The sequence below is a fragment of the Talpa occidentalis genome, unplaced genomic scaffold, assembly GCF_014898055.3.
Source record: "Talpa occidentalis isolate TD23 unplaced genomic scaffold, MPIMG_talOcc4v2.1 talOcc4.7, whole genome shotgun sequence".
In the NCBI taxonomy this organism is placed as follows: Eukaryota; Metazoa; Chordata; class Mammalia; order Eulipotyphla; family Talpidae; genus Talpa; species Talpa occidentalis.
The window spans coordinates 53,718,553-53,737,176 of record NW_023605083.1 but is presented as its reverse complement, the minus strand read 5'-3'; the positions used below and the strand labels follow the sequence as shown (position 1 = coordinate 53,737,176).

The 18,624-nt window shown below is 47.1% G+C and overlaps 1 protein-coding gene across 1 annotated transcript in view; it reads left to right on the top strand.

Annotated features, from left to right (window-relative positions):
- GABBR2 (gamma-aminobutyric acid type B receptor subunit 2) overlaps window positions 1-18,203 on the top strand; it is a 332,908-nt gene extending 314,705 nt beyond the window's left edge. Inside the window, exons 14-19 of the mRNA XM_054689021.1 lie at window positions 3,049-3,159; window positions 6,052-6,276; window positions 8,441-8,623; window positions 11,069-11,198; window positions 15,088-15,205; window positions 17,761-18,203. Coding sequence (XP_054544996.1) covers window positions 3,049-3,159; window positions 6,052-6,276; window positions 8,441-8,623; window positions 11,069-11,198; window positions 15,088-15,205; window positions 17,761-17,926 — 933 coding nt within the window. The 3' untranslated portion in view covers window positions 17,927-18,203. The remainder of the gene's footprint in view (window positions 1-3,048; window positions 3,160-6,051; window positions 6,277-8,440; window positions 8,624-11,068; window positions 11,199-15,087; window positions 15,206-17,760) is intronic.
- Window positions 18,204-18,624: the final 421 nt, after the last annotated feature.

Here is an 18,624-nt window from a genome sequence, read left to right as displayed (position 1 = left end):
AAATGGTTGCCTTTCATGGTAGGACAATAGACACAATCTCATGCTTGACCTGGTAGTGGGCCTGGGCCACCGTATCCTCATATTGCACCAGAGAAACCCATGTTCTCCCACTGAGTCACTGCTGACCTTGGGGCCAAGTCCTGTCTCAGTCTCCTAAGTTAAACAGGAAGGATATCTGAAAGCCCCATGACCCTTAGACTCCAGAGCAGCTCCTGGTTATGTATCAGCATAGGGGAAATCTCTAGCCCTGGCAGCTCTGAGTGTGGTTCCTGAGTTCACCTCTCCTGGAGTGTCTCCTTCTTTCCACTGCCACCACTGTAGGGGCCTCCGGGAACCCCGTGCTGCCCTCCAACACACAGCCGATGTTGGACTTGATGACCATGGAACCAAAGGGTTTGGGTAACGAAATATAAATCAGTCTTGAGAGAGCATGCAACTGGATGATCTGGGTACAAAATAGCCTAAGAACACAGACCCACCACTCCTGGTTTGTCTTGCTTCCACGTAGAAACAGCTTCATTCCCCAAGGACCTCAGCTCACAGGAGCCCAGGTCATCGCATGCCTCAAATGCCAGGCCTAGTGAGCAGAGCCAAGAGAATCAAGGTTTCTGTGCCTCACCTGCCTAAGGACTGCCTTGCATACCCCTGGGTCTGGACTGTGCCCCACCTGCCTAAGGACTGCCTTCCACACCCCTTCTTCCTATTGATTGCCCCCAGGGATTCTTATCCTTTACTCTCGGTGTTACTTAACTCTGGGACTCCACAGGGCAGCTCCAGAAGAACACAACATCCTAAATACAGTTCTGTGATAAGATTCCCTCCATGGGATCTGTTGTAAAGGCAAGCAAATTCACAAGTTTACTTGGTACATTTGTTGTTGGTAGTGCATGGATGTAGCAATTCTGAAACTCTTTTGTGTCTATTATAGAACTGAGAAAATGAGTGACTATTTTGATGTTTTTAGAAACCATGAATCTCACTGTGGAAAAAGAAGGTGTAAATGTGGAATGGGGAAAAGATAGGAGGATCCAACCTATGATATTGGATTGTCTCTATATCTAGATAGATGATGGGGAGATAGAATGGTGATAGATGATGGATGGATGGATGGATGGATGGATGGATGGATGGATGGCGGATGGATGGTGATGAAGGTAGGTAGGTAGGTAGGTAGGTAGGTAGGTAGGCCTAAAAGTAACCATACCCCAGAAACAGTGAGTGCATCTAGTACCCAGATCTTGATTTCTAAATCCCATTATCCAGCATTCCTCAGAGAACTGGCTAATTCCAGATTTGGGGCAACAAAAATGAAAGGAAAGCCTGGAACATTTTGTGCCAAGAAGTAAAAAAAAAAAAAAAAAATGTGCTCCAAAAAAGTATAGGGGCCCCTTGGAAAGGCAGCATGAAGGAGCTTTCCACTGGCCAAATCTGGAAAAGTTTGAGCACCAACATGAAAATGTTGGTGATAGATTATAAGACACTAAATTCAAAAGGAACCCATGAATCCAAGTAATATACATAAATAAGTGGGAGGAAAGAAAAGATCTTGTTTCTAGTAGAATGCCAATATTTAAACAGGATGACAGAGTTTGAAGGTCAACATTTTGCAGCCACCAAAGTAATGTGATTTGGTTAGGGATCACTGAAGGATGTCAAAACCACTGGACTTCTATTTGTGGGGAAACAGGATACTCACATATCCAAAGTGTCTCTCACAGATTATTTATTAATTCCTAGAGATAAATGGTACTGAAGTGGAGGGATGTGGCAGGCATCACCTAAATCAAATAATCACAGTTAACATCATCAATAATGGGACCCAGTGCTGTCAAGCGTCCTTGGTGCGAAACACCCAGGAGGCAAAACCATCATCTCCATAGAATTCCTGCCAAAAATGCATAGCCTGCATCTAGTCTGAAAACACATTTAGATAAACCTATTTGAGGGACATTCTATAAAAAATAACTGAACGGATTCTTAAGAATTATCAATGACATGATAGACCAAAGTAGGCTGAGGACTTATTTGGGACTAAAGACATGACAAGTATGACCAATGCATGGCTGTAGATAAAATTTTGCTTAGGAAAGAAAAACAATTACCTTAAAGGACATTATCGGGCCCATTGGTGACATTTGAACATAGGTGATATTCAGATAATATACTATGTCGGTGTTAAATTTCCTGGTGAGGTTATGTAATGGGGTCATGTAAGAGAATTTCCTTATTCTTAGGAAATATATGCTAGATATTTAGGAGTAAAGGGTAAGAATGTCTGCAACTTATTCTCATGGTTCAGAAAATTTTTTTTTAATTTCCTGGGAGTCTTTTTCTTCTCTTACTACCCTCTGGCAGACTCTCTCCCAAAGAGAAAACCCACTTCAAATTGCTGAAAGAGAGCATACTTGGGTAGGGTCCTCTCCACCACCTCTCTTTGCACTAGGAAACCACATACATCTCTGACCTGTCTAGGATCAACTGCCCACCCTTGTCCAGTCAGCTCTGGCCTAGGATGGATTGTGTGGTACGTAACATGGCTGCCACCATTGCTCCCTCCACGTGGGTAGTGAATAAGAGGGTCTCTTTAAAAGGGTTTAGCAGATGCCATGTTTGGCCCAGCCAGTAGATACTCTATTTCTAGCTTCCCAGAATCATCCCAGAAATGTTTGAAGGCCTCCTGACCTATTTTGTGCCTCCTTCTCACTCACCCTTTCAACAAACATTACAGATGCCTGCTGTGGGCCAGGTCTTATCCTAGGTACTCGGGGCACAGAAGTGACCCTCTCCCTTCTCTCGGGAGTGCTGATTCACCCTGGAAAGGCATGATGAGCACAGACAACTGGAATGCAGCGCTGACTCACTACCAACAAACAGAAGGCAGTCAATGCTGATTGAGATCTGAACCCCAGGCTGGAGTCCAAAAGGCCTCCCGGGCAGTGGCACTGGCTATAGCCCAGCGGGGCAAGAAGAGCCCTCAGACAGAGCCCTGGCTGCTACACCAGGAAGGTGCCCAGTGCTAGCCCTAAGTTTCCATTTTCTTTTTCACAGCCGGACCCAGCAGGACGGGACATCTCCATCCGCCCTCTCCTGGAGCACTGTGAGAACACCCACATGACAATCTGGCTCGGCATCGTTTATGCCTACAAGGGGCTTCTCATGGTAGGTGCAGAGCAGGAGGTAAGTGAGGGGGTTGCTGTTCTGTCAGGGCTTTCACTCCCAGAGGCCGCCGTCAACATAAAAATAAACAGAGCCCCTGTGACTAAGCATTACTCCACACTGTGCTTGGTATTGCCAGGCGTTACCTCATTTCTCACAACCACCCTACGAGATAGGCATAAATAACATCCTCATGTAGGACACTGAGGCTCCATGCCTGAGATCACCCAGCTAATAAGTGGTGGCATGAAATTCTTAACCAGAGAGTGACCCCCGGGCTCATGGGTGTGCCCCACAGCGGCCTCTGTACCGCTTGTTTCCACAACAGCAGTCTGTGGATATCCAGAGCATATTCATTCACATCCCACATTTCATTGGGTCCTCTCTAAATCTGTGGAGGTGACTGGAATCATCTCCATTTTACATATGAGGAAGATTTAGAGATTTAAAAGACTTACCAAAGACCACCTGGGAACCTCCACCCTACAAACTCAATACTCTTTCCATTCCACCCCTTTGTTCAGATCTAAGATTTCATGTCAAACCCACCTCACGCCACTGTGGAACTTCAGTTAGGAAGGATCTGTGAAAGGGCAGCCCTTCCCACCCTATATTAGGGTACCCCCTTGAATCTTCAGTCCACATCCTGTGCAAACCAGCCTCCACTTACACTCCTCAATGAGGAAGCTGGCTGCTATGCCCTCCTCAGGCTTTTCCACAGAAAAATCCAGGCTCCCCTCAGAAGACTGATCTGAAGCCCCCTCCCAGGTCAATAAACAGGGTTTCTTGCGCTGCGCAAATGCAGCCTTACTTGCAGCTTCAGAGAACTGTTAGTGAGTGTGCCTTGTCCTTCAAGGGGTCACAGCAGAAGGGCAGGTGTGAGGGACTCTTTCACAAAGATTGTCCCCCACTTCATCATAGTTGAGACTCTTTTGCAGTTTCCATCAAGGTTAACTGAGGACCAGCGGGAGGCCCTCAGGGGCCCATGAGGGAATGACCCTAGAGGTTCCCACAGGAGGCTCCCAGAGTAGAAATGGGACCTTGAGAACTGGTCAGAGGTCCTGGGCTTGGAGACAGGGGACATATCACTAGAACTGCCTTAGACTGGTGGCACAGACTGAGGGCAGAACCATCAGCAATGGACAGAGTCAGCAGGAGGCAGGCCTCAGGGCCATGGACACCCTGGGAAGGCGCGAGCTGCCTGACTAGGAAGCGTACTGAGATGCCTGGAGCTCCCCCGGCCCTGGGTGAGTGGAGACTGAAGCTCAACTCTCCAGCATCCCTCCTCCAGCCTCAGTTCCTTGATCCTAAGACTGTGCAATCAGATTATGGTGAATCATATTGACTCTTTAAACTGGATTGATCTGTAATGCTTTGGCCATCTGTTATCTTCCCCACCTGCTTCCAAAAGTGGTTGGAGATGACGATAGTCTTCTAGTGAAACAAATACTTGCATCACGTCAATAAAAGCTGTATTTGCCAGCATGAGTGTTTTACTATTTCCAGTGTACACAAGAACCTGCAAATTCACTCCGAGCCCGGGGGTTATGACTGAAATCCCACCCCCTGGCCCTTTCTGCTCTAGAACCACAGAATCTGACTGAACTGAGTATGCATGGCCCTCTAGAGCCACTCTGTTGCCAGACGTTTCCACCCCCCTCCCCCGAGCATCCCCAGCCAATATTCATTAACTCCCTTGTTCCACACCTCCATGACAGGGAGCCTAAGCACCCCTTTTTTTAATTTATACAAGAGCTGGGGTACAAGCCAGAGTTGCGGGAGGGTGAGAGGATTCACCACAGACAGAGCAAGGAGCAGAACAGGCAGACAGACCGAAAGCACTGCTGAGGGGAGCATCGAGCAAGGAAGGAGAGGTCTGCCACGCCATGTGGGATTCTCCCTGGCCGGCCGGGAATAGAACCGGAGCTGTGGAGGCTGCGGACAGCTTCACAGCCTGGCGTTCAACCTGCTGCACCACCAGGGAGGCCCCTTAGTACCCCTTTAAGTGGCCTGGGCCATCCAGGGGTAGCATACCAGTTTCCTGTGACTGCAGTGACACATTGCCACAAGCTAGTGGTTTTAAACAATAGAAATTTATTCTATCATAGTTCTAGATACCAGAAGCATGAAATCAAAGCAGGCCGTGCTCCCTCCAAAGGTTCTGAGGGTGAACACGTCCTTGCCTCTTCCAGCCTCATGTTCCAGTCATTCCTTGTTCTGGTTGCCTGAGCTCCACCCATCACCTGCCACTCCATCAGTTAGAAAGGAGGAAAATACCCTTTCCTTTTGAAGACACTTCCCAGAACTTGGCCACACCGCTTCCACCTAGATGACGTTCTCCAGAACTTAGTCATGTACCACATCTAGTTTCCAGGTGGCTAGGAAACACAGACTCCATTCAGAGGGGCTCTGTGCATTGGGAGTAAGGAAGTCCTGGGCACTGGGGCTCTCTCTGGCTTAAAGAAAAAAGACTGGACTGACTTCTAGAGTCCACTTTTACCACCATATTGCTATGTGGCCTTAGGCCACTTCCTTCCTCCTCTCTCCTCTCCTCTTACTCCTTTCCTTTCCAGCATTCTCTATAGAATGAGGGTAGGTGGTTGAAATCACGTCTGTGTGTGAACCACGGGTGGGAGCACAGACGAACCAGACAACTATAACATCCCTAGTCTGTACCCACAGACTCAGTCCAATGCCAAGAGTGGAGACAGATGGTGACATCCGAAGATCTGGCAGATAGCAAAGCCCCCAGCCTCCTTTCCCCCCACCCCTCACCCCCACCCACCCCCCGCCCCGCTTCCTGAGAAACCCTCCACCGGGCAGTTTTTCAGAACATGGAGCAGCATGTGCCGCCAATTGGTAATCATCATCTCCCCTTTCTGTTCACTGTTTCAGTTGTTCGGTTGTTTCTTAGCTTGGGAAACGCGCAATGTCAGCATCCCCGCGCTCAACGACAGCAAGTACATCGGGATGAGCGTCTACAACGTAGGGATCATGTGCATCATCGGGGCCGCCGTCTCCTTCCTGACCCGGGACCAGCCCAATGTGCAGTTCTGCATCGTGGCGCTGGTCATCATCTTCTGCAGCACCATCACCCTCTGCCTGGTATTTGTGCCAAAGGTACGTGCCAGGAGTCAGTGGCCTCACCCTCAGCACCTGGCCTCTGGCAGCTGACTGCCCTGGAGATCTCTGGGTTTCCTCCGCTTTCCAAAAGTCTTACATTTTTTTTCTGTGATGATGATGAAATCAATTCATATCACAAAAAGCTTGGAAAATGCAGAAAAGTTAAAGCCAGGTTTTTTTAGAAATCTCATAGTCACATCACCCAAAAGTAATCACAGTGAATGTTTTCTTTTCTTATTTAACTCAATGCAAGCTAAATATTTCTCTTTTTTAAAGATTTATTTATTTTTGCATATAAGAGCTGGGCTACAGGCCAGAGGTATGAGAGGATTCACCAGAGACAGAGCCGGGAGCAGAACAGGCAGACTGACTGAAATACACCGCAGAGGGGAGCAGTGGGCGAGACAGGAGAGGTCTGCCGTGCCATGTGGGTAACTCCCTTGCCGGGGCTAGAACTCGTGCTGCAAAGGCTGAGGAAAGCTTCATAGTGCTGTGCTTAACCCCTTGCGCCACCAGGGAGTCCCAAGCTAAACATTTCTAATGTCTTTTCTCCCAGTCTGTTGTCTGATGCATCAGCAGTGACATGCTTTTGGACATAGCTGTGATAGCATCTGGGGTTCTCTTCCCCACTTAACTTTCTGTCCTTTGTTTTTTCCCTCTTTCATAACCATCATTGAGGGGACATTCCATATTTGCTTGCCCACTTGCTGTTGAGCATTACAGCTCTTTCTAGAATTTTTATACTGTAAATGAAGTTTTTTTTCCCCATATAACACCCTTTTCTTCTTTCTAGTTATTCCCTTAAAATAGAGTAGCAAGAAGGAATATTAGTAAGTCAAAATATTAACCATTTTAGCAGCCATTTATATTTTCCTTTTGTCTGAAGAGCAGAACTTCAGGTCCCCCTGAGGAGGTATTTTTCAAACATTATCCTACCCAGCAGCAGACAGGTAAACAAGAGACCCTGACCACTTAGCAGCCCCCTGCAGCAGGCTGGTCTGTGTAGAGGAAAGGCTGAGCGGGCTGTGTCTCCAGAGTGAAGGAAAGAGCAGGAAGCTGAGAGTTGGGAAGCAGTTATCAACCCAAGTGGAGAACAGAAGAGATCACTCAAGGGGGGGGGGGGTTCTTTGTCCCCTACAGGCTGTCCATGCACCTCATCTACCTGGGGCCGAGTCGGTCCACCAACATGTCATTGTTCCCTGGTGCACCTGTGGTGTACACTCCCTCCTTCTCTGTCAACACCTGCACAGTTTCCAAAACAACACCATGACTTCCCGCTGCACACTGGCCTCCTCCCCAGCCTGGCAAAGTCACCAGCTGATTCTTTGAACTTAGCCCTGATCATGGTACCCGCCTCCTCCACCTCCATAGTTCCCCACAACCCTCCTGGCTCCAGGATCAAGCCCCTGACACTGCACTTGCTTTCAGAACTCTGGGGTCTCCTCCAGTCTCCCCCAGAAGGCTGTCTGGCATCCAAACTGGCTTCCCCATAAGTGCCCTGAGCCCCAGGCCACCACATTTGCACAGGCCACTTTGTCCCCCTGAAATTCTGTCACCCTGACCATCTTCCAGACCCACCACAGAGCCTAGCTCCTCACCTCGGAATGAGGTTCCAGCGGGTGGAGGCCTGGCCCACTCAGCCCGTGCTCTGCAGTTGTGAGCCCAGAGCCTGCCTCCAACCAGAGATGTATTTAAATAAATGAGTAAGATCAAGATTGAATGGTAACTCTTCTCTTACATAAAAATGTCTTTGAGGCAGCTAGTCAGCCATCTGTCCCTACATCGATGGTGCTAACAAGCAGAGGTTTTCACTTTTCTCCATCCATTATTCTTACCACTGTTTTATTTGATTCCACATGGAGCAAAGCCTGAGACAGAGTGAGCCTCAGCTGGTGCCAGGCCTAAGGGGCCCTGGTGGGCTGCACAGGATGGTTGAGATGCTGGTAAATCAGGGTCAGGATCTGACTTCTACTGACAAAGAAGAAAACCAAGACTCAGGGGAAGGGGCCTGCCTCAGCCTGTGCCCAGAGCTCCTGGCTCCCAGGCTGTGTCCTTCCTGGAACCCCATGTTGCCTCAATGCAGGACCTGCTGAGAGAGAGTGGATGGTGGAAAGGAAGCGACCCCCAAGCTATCTTTTCAATTCCACCCTTTTCCTTTCAGCTCATCACTCTCAGAACAAACCCAGATGCAGCAACTCAGAACCGGCGATTCCAATTCACTCAGAATCAGAAAAAAGAAGATTCTAAAACGTCCACCTCGGTCACCAGCGTGAACCAAGCAAGCACATCCCGCCTGGAGGGCCTACAGTCAGAAAACCACCGCCTGCGAATGAAGATCACAGAGGTACCTCCCAGCACCGGCAGCCATGGCTGTCCTTCCGCTGGAGTCCCTCTACCGAGTACAGGGGCCTTGGAGCTGCCCCTTCCCCCACCCAGTGTCTAGAATGTTCCTGTATCATGCCATGCGCTCCCATCTGCTGCAGCACTAGCTGCAAGAACCGGGGGTAATGTACAGTACACAGAGGCACTGTCAGATTCCACTGGAGATTGTTGCCCATCTGGCCCAGGTTCTTGGAGTCCAGTAATGCCCCAGATTCGAAACTCCCTCAGAAAAAAAAAAGGTGTTCTCAGCACTCTCAGACTAACGTGACTTCCTGAGTGTGCATCCCCCTCACACACACCACCATTCAGTCTTTCCCTCTCCCAAACAACCCAGTAACCACCCACATCTACACAGCAAGAGAGGAGAAAGTACAGAAACTTTTCAGATGGGAAAGGCTGCGGCCACCACTCACATCGTGCTGAATGAAGGGCCTTACTGGTCGGTAGTGTTCCTAGGAGCGCATCTCAGACCCCTTTATGCCCAAGCCATACCTCAAGTTCTGAACTCTTGATACCAGGAAGAGGAGACCAAATTAGCTTCCCCTTCACCACCCCATCCCTTTGGGTCAGGAGATGTGGCCAGACCCCTGGTCCTTGGGCTGCATGTTTAGTGGAGGAAACCTGAACAGTGAATGGACAAGAACAAAAGAAACTAGGTTAAGTCCTGATACTGGCCAAGTTGCTGTAACAAAGAGGCCCAAACATTGTGGCCCAAAGAAGATATATTTATTTCTCTCACCTAATGGTCCTGCAGAGAGAGGTACAGGTTGGCAGGCAGTGAAGGAATCTTGTGGTCCCCAAGGACATTGCTGGTGAGGTTCCTCCACACTGGCCTGCACTGCCCACAGGTTAGAGCTGGCCGGAAGGCGTGTCTGTTTCAGGAAGGCGAGAGAAAGGAAGTCCACACAGGGCTTGCCTTTCAAGCAAGTGAGACAAAAATTACACACATTTTGTTTCTGCTCCAGTTACACTGGCAGGAACTTCCATGACCACACTTAGCCACCGAGGCAACTGAGAAAAGTAGTCTCTAGCTAGACAGTCGCAGGGAAGCAGCCAGACGTAAGTTGTCAGGTTAATACAGGACACCCAGTGAAATCTGCATATCAGACAAACAATCAGGTACATTTTCAGTATGATATGTCCCATACAATATTTGATATATAGTGCAAAACAACTCTGAAATTCAAATGGGACTGGGCCTTCTGTACTTTTACTTGCTGGACCTGAAGTCTTCTGGGCTCACAGCCATCTGCCACAAGATCCACTACGCGTGTCTGTGCGTCTAAGCTGACAGCCTTGGGCTGGGGCGGCCCTCCATTTAGCTGGAGCTAACTAGGGATGGTTTCTGTCTCTCCCAACCCACTGCTGATTCTGTCTCAGTCCTCTCTGTGACTGGTCACACCACATCTTTATTCCCTGGATATTGACCTTCCACTTGCTCACTTCTCTGATGAAAACATCACTTACTTAGGAACCCAAAACACAAACCACTGTCAGGAACCCCCCAACACTGGGCTGTTCTTCCTGGAAATGAATTACAATCTGGCCTCCTGTTGCCGCCACCCTTTGGTCCCAATCTTGCCTTGTAGTTTGCCTTCCCTTCTGCTCATGAAAACCTATTACCCAGTGCAACGGCTGTGCTCCTGACATCAGAGTAGCACTTTACAGTTTATAAGTCATCTCCCTTACGCTATAATAGGATGCCCACTAACCTCCCCAATGACCACCCCTCCCAACACCCACACATTCTCTAGTAACTGTATCTGATATTTCTAAAGCCTGGCTCACCTGGGATCCATCCAGATTAACTCCTCTGGGGGGGGCCCCTCTGCCCTGAGTGTCTGACAGAGACTCAGCCAACCAGCCCTGCAGATCAGATCTGTCCTCTGCTCAAGGGTCTTACTAGGTCCCAATCATAATACTGAAGGCGATTTTATTATATTAGAAGGTTACCTTTATATGTGTTAGGCACTGAGCTAAACTTTCAATGCATTAACTCATCAAATCTTCACAAGTCCACAAAGTAGATAGACTATTATCCCATTCTACAGATGGAAGAATTAAGACCATTCTCGCCAACTAGCACACATTGAGGGGAGCCCTGGTTTGCTCCTCAGTCTGTCCAACTTCAGAGCCTATATTCTGATGCCCCCAGGCCTTGCCTGCTCCCTGGGCTTGCTTGGCTCCTCCATGAAGGGGCAAGTCTGCACTGAACACACCACTACCAAGCCCACTCCCTTGTCCCCAGAGCCTGTCCCAGAACGGGAGCTGTGTCTCTTCCCCAACATGTCACAACCCTCTGGCTCTCCATGCCCTCCAGAAGGCAGCGGCCCTCAAGGTCTGGCTGCCAGGCGTGGGGCTAGGGCTGGGCCAGGACTTAGGCTCAGCTACAACCTTTGTCTTCTAGCTGGATAAAGACTTGGAAGAGGTCACCATGCAGCTTCAGGACACTCCAGAAAAGACCACTTACATTAAACAGAACCACTACCAGGAGCTCAATGACATCCTCAACCTGGGGAACTTCACCGAGAGCACAGGTAGGAGATGGGGGCCCCAGAGTATTGGTACCTGGGTATCAGACGCCCACCATCTGTCTTCCATTTTACAGATGAAGATACTGAGGCTCAGAGAGGGGATAGGGCCGGCCAGAAGTCACATGGCACAGTTGGAGCATCTGGGACCCTCATCCTCTGACCCCAATTGATAGTCCATTTGGAGCCCCACCCTGCCTAGACCTGGGGTTTCTGCTGCACAAGTACCACCCACTAACCACTGTGCCACAGAGCATGCTTCACCCGGGGCCTCTGTTTCCAGACCCCTGGGTTCCAGTTGCACATGCACGCAATGTGGCTGGCATTCCTGGGCCTGGCTGGGGCACATTGTCCTTAGCAAGTAGTGTATCTGCACTTCTCCCTGCAGCAATTCACAGCTGCACATGCTCACCCACCCACACTGTCCAGGAAAGGAATGGTTAGTGAGCTATAGCACAACACTCACTTTTGCCAGCCACTGGAGAAATGCAAGCTGAAACCACCAAGCCATATTTTGCCTCTATTTTAGCAGAATTTTAAAAGAATGCCAGTGTCAGTGAAAAGTGTAGAAATGGGCATCTCCTGCAGCATTTTGGGAGTGGGTCTGGCCCTTTCCAAATGTCTGATGTTAAGTCTCTTGACCTAGTGATTCCATGAGCAGGAGGGCTCTGCCCCCTGGAAATACTGTCATGCAACAAAGATGTAGACCTGTGGATGCCCAGCTCATTATTTGTAGGCAAGAAAACTTGGATTTACTTGCATGTTCGTATTTGGGGTGGCTTCATTCATTATGATACACCAAACAAGGCACACAGCACAGCTACTGAAAAAGCAAGGTGGGTCTGTCTGTGCAGATGCGGCAAGAACTCCAAGATCAAAAAGCACAGTGAAGGCCAGCATTGTCATATGCATAAATACACATACACATGTACATGTGCGAATAGATTTTTTAAAGGCTTGGAAGGACAAACACCCAGTTATTAACAGTATCCAACTGTGTAAAAGTGACCAGTATATGTGGAGGCTGGGTAGGAAGGGATTCTTTCATATTTGTATATGTCTTTATCATTTGCATTTTGTCACTAGAATATATTCATTAATTGATTGTAAAATTATTTTTAGTGAATGAAAAATTATTAGTTTTTTATTCTTATTACATGAGTAATAATTATTTTCTTTAAAAAGCACTAGTAAAAATTCTTATGATATAGGATATTGATTGTAAAAATGCTTACATTGAGTTAAGCAGCAAGGAAATTTAACAAATAAAAATTATTCCTAGTAATATTAGTATCTGGTGGGCATTTCAAATTAATGGGGGCAGGGAATGAATTATTCAATACATTTCAATGGGATAAAGGAGTAGCCATCTGAGAAAAAAATGAAGTTAGAGCCTTACCTCACAGCTTACACAAAAATAAATTCCAGATGGATAAAAGATTTAAATATAAAAAATGAAACCAGAAAAGTTCTAGAATAAACCATAAGAAGAGAATTGATTTATAATCTCTGAGAGGTGAAAGACTTTCTCAGTTTAATGCAAAACACAGAGACCACAATAGAAAAGACTGATAAATTGAACAACAAAAGAAAACTTTGAACCATGCAAAAGCCATCAGAAGTCAAAAAATCAAACCACAAAGTAAGCCAAAAAGTATTATAATTCAGATATAACATGTTTATCCCTCATATGTAAGGACAAATCATAAGTAATTACATGTGAATTATATATATAATTATATATAAATTAATAAGAAAACAATCCACAAGAAAAATGAACAGAATTCTCATAAAAGTAAATACAACTGGTTATGCTTATAAGAAGACAGTGAAGCTTATTCCTTATAAATCAAATCTGCAACAAGATACCATTTCACCTGTAAGACTGGCAGAGATCAAAGATCAAAAAGTTGCTGAGAGTTCAGGGAAATAGACATTCTCAAACAATGCTGCTCAGAGTCGAAATTGTTCTCACCCAGCAATAGGCTTTTGGAATCTACCCGAAGGATATTTCGTCAACTCATTATTCACGGTAATTATGTTTTGCAAACTAGCTATGAGCCATGGATTCGTGAATACTGAACCATTGATCCTAGGGGAAATATAAGGCTAGGTTCCTGCAACTTTCCTTCCTGCGGGTTGACTTTTTTGTCAACCAATCAATACATAACTTTGTTTTATTGTGTTTCTGTTGAAGACACCTTATTTAATAGATATTGATTCATTAACATTGAACTCAGTGCCAATAGCGCTGTAACTCACGCCTGAACTAACCTTATCGAACACTCCTATTTTCTCCATCAGGCACATCGCAGTTTAGGAGCACTGGACAGCTCTACACTTGGGGGCATCTTGAACAACAAAATCATCAGTACAAAATGCAAAAATGTGGGAAATGTGACACTTCATAGATCACAAAAAAGAAGAAATTAATTACAGAATGAGAACTCACACAAGAAGCCTTGTGTGACCTCATCTGGGAACGTGCATGCTGGGCAACTCATATTTCTCAACACTCTTTGTCAGCAAAGGACAGTGAAAGCATCTGAATATTGATTTGGGGGTTACAAATAAATTTTAGTGAGTAGACGAGTTCATAAATACAGAATCTATGGCTAAGGTCTGTACTCACATGAGTGCAAAATGACAGACGTGTGAGGTTTGCCTCCTGCGGGGGGAAATAAAAGCAGTGCTCTTTTCCACACCAAATGAACCCAGATCTCTCAGGTAGGGGCCAGATTTTCATGTTTTATATTTCATTAAATCTCCCCTGGTAGTTCTGAAGCACAGAGGAGACTGAGGCATCTACTTACCTATATAATCATTTTGTGTTTACACAGTATTTCTTTGAGTGTGTGTGTGTGTGTGTGTGTGTGTGTATTAGGTTGTCAGAAAAGTCATGAGGTGTTTTTTCTGTTTTCTACGCAAAAATACATCATGAATTTTCCAACAGCCCAATATTTTCTTTGAATATATATTAGTACATATATATTTAGTATGTAACTAATTCATCATTACATTCAACTTAGTTCCAACTTTTTGATATTATAAACAATGCTGATTTGAACATCTTCTATATATGTTCACACACATCCTTAAATTATTTCCTTAGGATAGTTCCTGGAAGTGGAACTTCTGGGTAAAATATATGTACTCTAGTGTTGGGTACTTATTGGCAGGACCCTCAAAAAGATTGTACTAATTTATAACTCCCACCAACAATTTACTTTTTTTTTTTTCAATCCTTGGCAATCTTTTTTTTCTTATATGGAAGAACTGGGGTATAGGCCAGAGGTATAAAAAGTGAGAGGATTCACCAGCTACAGAGTGTGGAACAGAACAGGCGAATTTACTGAATACACTGCTAAGGGGAGCAGCAGGCAAAATAGGAGAGGTCTGCGGCACCATGTGAGTTATCTACCTGGCCAGGGATTTGAACTCAGGCCATAGGGGTGATAGACTGAGACTTAACCCTTAGGCCACGAGGGAGTCCAATCCTTGGCAATCTTAAGGAAACTATACTTGGAGGGAATTTTTTCTTGTCTTTGTCATTGCATTCCTCAGCCCCAGTGAAAATGGCCTTAAAAATTAGAATCTCTCATTTCTAAGTTACGTTTCCAAATTTATCAACTTAATTTTCCCCCTTTTTTTCTTGGAGAAAAGGAGGCCTAGGGCATGCCATACATACCCTCTGAGGCATGTCACTTCTATCCCTGGCGGAGGCTTCTCACAGCCTTGGTCCTGGAGACCCCACAGAGGCCACAGCTTGGAGAACACAGAGGGATGAGGGGTTCTTTTGCATTCTTTCTCCTTGGGCAGCATCCAAAAATAGTGCATTGTTGAGTTTTAAAAATTAAGGTGACCGAATGTAATGGTACTGTTGTTTTGCATTCAGATGGGGGAAAGGCCATTTTAAAAAATCACCTCGATCAGAATCCCCAGCTACAGTGGAATACAACAGAGCCCTCTCGAACATGCAAAGATCCTATAGAAGATATAAACTCCCCAGAACAGTAAGTACCTTCTCCTGGAGGATTATTGCGGAAGAGTAATTATTCCTGCACAACAGTTTCCAATGCGCAGCATATTTCCAACATGTGTTGTTTCATTGGAACGCCATGGCAATCCCTGATTCAGGTGGCATGACAGTGCTCATTTCACAGAGGGGAAAAACTGCCATTCAAGGCGGGAGTGACAAGACTCACTCAGTTGCTAAGTGCTGGAAATAGAATTTGAACTTGGGTCTGTCCAACATCAAATCCCCTGTTCTCCACTGTAGCACACAGTCTTTGTTATGTGTAAACTCTGACCTTGCTAAGTGCATGTATTCAACAACAACTTGCTGAGACTTACTACTGTGTATCAGATTCCACAGTGAAGAAAACAGACAAAAGTCTCTCCCTTCACAGAGCTTACATTTTACCTGGGAAGATAATAATTCACTTTGAAAAAGTAAAATATAGTATGTTAAATGACAGGTACTTTGGAGAAAAATAAAGCAGGGAAGGAGTTAGAGAGTATAGCTTTAAATAGGGTGGTCAGGGAAGACTCAGTGAGAAGGTGACATCTCAATAAGGACCTGGACTCCTCAGTCAGCTTTGTTCCCACTGGCAATTTTTAGTTCTTCCCAGTTTATAGCAAATTGGAAGCAGAGATTAGAAAACTCAACTCTGAAACTTGGCCCTTGGGAAGTAACAAAAACAGGTGAGGAATCAGCAAAGACAATCAAACCACCAATTACAGTATCATTTGGGATCATTTAGAATTAATAGCCTAGCAACCAAATTAGCTCCAAGGCCTCACTGGCTCACAATCCAGAACTGCTGATGGTTATGTGGCATTCGTCAGTGGTCTGTCTGTTGGTTCCCTCCACTGGCATGGAAGCACCTGGAGGGTAAGGTATGAGTCCTTTGTCCCCTGGATGGAATACAGTCCCCAGCACTGAGTAGGCCTGCAGGTCCCAGCACTGAGTAACTTTGTGTCAAGTGTCTGCTGAATGTATGAAAAGGTGAACAGGATCCTACCAGACAGTGAATGTCGTGGCTCTGACAACCACAGGACAAATGTCCTGGCTGGGGTTCTTTCCCGGCGCACCATTTTCCCAGGTCAGCTCCCCTTTTTCCTGAACTCTTTGTCAGCACCACCCTACCTTAAGGAATAGGTCATAGCTGACATTGCACAAGTTTAATTTTCTTTTTTTTTTTAAGATTGATTTATTTATTTATACAAGCACTGGGTACAGTCAGAAGCGCGGGAGGGTGAGAGGATTCACCAGAGCCAGAGCGGGGAACAGAACAGGCAGACTGATGAAATACACTGCTGAGCGGAGCAGCGGGCGTGGCAGGAGAGGTCTGAGCGCCACGTGGGACCCTCGCCAGCAGCCAGGGATGGAACCGGCTGCAGAGGCTGTGGGCAGCTTTGCAGCCCAGTGCTCAACCACTGCGCCATGGGGGAGGCCCACAAATTTAATTTTCATTCAAAATCCCACATCCAACATTCTACTCTCATAGGGAATTGGGGGCAGCAAAGCATTTGCCCCCATTGTAGGGAAAGAAAAATATTCCCTTCTACCCTTCCAGGTTCTGTGACTGGCCTAATAATTAAGATAAATAAGAGAAAACAAATTAATTCTGTAGTCACATATGTACATATGAGAACCCCACAAAGATACAGGATTCAAAGAAGCCCTGAAAGCAGGACGCTTCAATGCCTTTTGGACAAAGAAATAATAAGTCTGAAGAAAGGATGCGGCAAAGGGGATTGGGCTTGGGGTGATAGTGAAAAATAGTGATGAAGTAATCAGGTTGGTTTATAGAGTCTTCTTGGCCCTAAATTGCCAGTCTCTGTTCATATAGGTGCCTTCTCCTCTCCTGGTTCAGAGGAGGCACCTTTCACCTGGGAGATTTCAGGGCACAAAGGAGCTCAGAGTATCCCTTTTGTGCTGATTGCTTCTCAAGTACCTTAATTCAATATACTCGATATGCCCAAATGCATATTTGGTGGTGACATGTTCTGAACCCCTACACCATCCATTCAGGACTCCATCAATGGCCTACATACACTTTGGGCACACATCCTGCTGGTTTGAGGTAGTGGGGTGGATTGATTGGCCTCCCCCACAAAACACTGTGGTTAAACAGAAGCCAGAGTCTGGCCTTCCCCGGAGCCTCTCAGGGATGGAACTGAAAGCCAAGGCTATTTGAAGGCTTGCAGATGTAGAGAATGAGATCCGTCTGCAGCAGAGCCCTGCAAGAAAGGTTCAGAGCCTTGTTTTTAGGAATCCTGCTGGCACAGTTATAGTAACAGCCCCCAAATTCTGGCTGAACACCCAATCTACATCCTCTTTGTGTAGCGTGTTACGTCAGGGCAGTAGCTGGCGAGTGTAGGCTGCATGAAGTACCTGCTGGGCGGCTGCATGATGGATAACAGGATGGACCCATCTTGGATTCACAGAAAAGCGTGCTCCTTCCATCAGCTTCTCGGCCAAAGCGAGTCCAAGGGACTCTCTGGTGAGCGGCCAAGAACCTTCACTAACCCTCCTCCTTCTCTCGTTCTCTCCCTGCCGCAGCATCCAGCGCCGGCTGTCCCTCCAGCTCCCCATCCTCCACCACGCCTACCTCCCGTCCATCGGAGGCGTGGACGCCAGCTGTGTCAGCCCCTGTGTCAGCCCCACCGCCAGCCCCCGCCACAGACACGTGCCACCCTCCTTCCGAGTCATGGTCTCGGGCCTGTAAGGGTGGGAGGCCTGGGGCTGGGGCCTCCCCCATGACAGAACCACACGGAGCAGAGGCATCTGCTACGGGAACACTGTCGGCTCTGGCTGCGGAGAAGCTGGGCGCCACGCTGGCCTGACGGGACTGCTAGATGGCACTCACGGGGACAGGACAGGGGCACTTGGCACATGACCTCGCGCCTTATTTGTGAAGTTTTTATCCTTTCACAGAGAAGAGGGATGGAAATGATTTCTTCCTTAATATCTGCAAACAGGAGGAACTGGGATATTTCAAACTTTGCAAAAAAAAAAAAAAATCCAGAGGAAATCAAGAGTCACTACAACTCCAGCTAGCAGTCACTGAGTGGCACCAAGCAGCCCGGGAGGGGCGAGGGGCTTCTGGAGAAACTGCCTCAGCCGCTCTGCACACACATCACTGGCTGTGGCCCCCCAGGCCAGCCCTTCTCCCCTCTGGGGACGGAGGTGAGCAGGGCAGCCAGGTCCCCCGCTGCCAGTCCAGCCAAGCCCAGCCTTCCTGGAGCAGGGAGTCTGCAGGAGGGGCAGCCAGGCACAGCTCTGCAGCCACGGACTAGGGCTGGGCACCGGAGCAGGCTGCCCCGCATGCCTCCCGGTGGAACCTTATTCTCTGATAAATGCCACACATTAACACAATAACACCCGTTCCGGGACCGTGGGGAATTAGGGCATGTCACTGCAGAC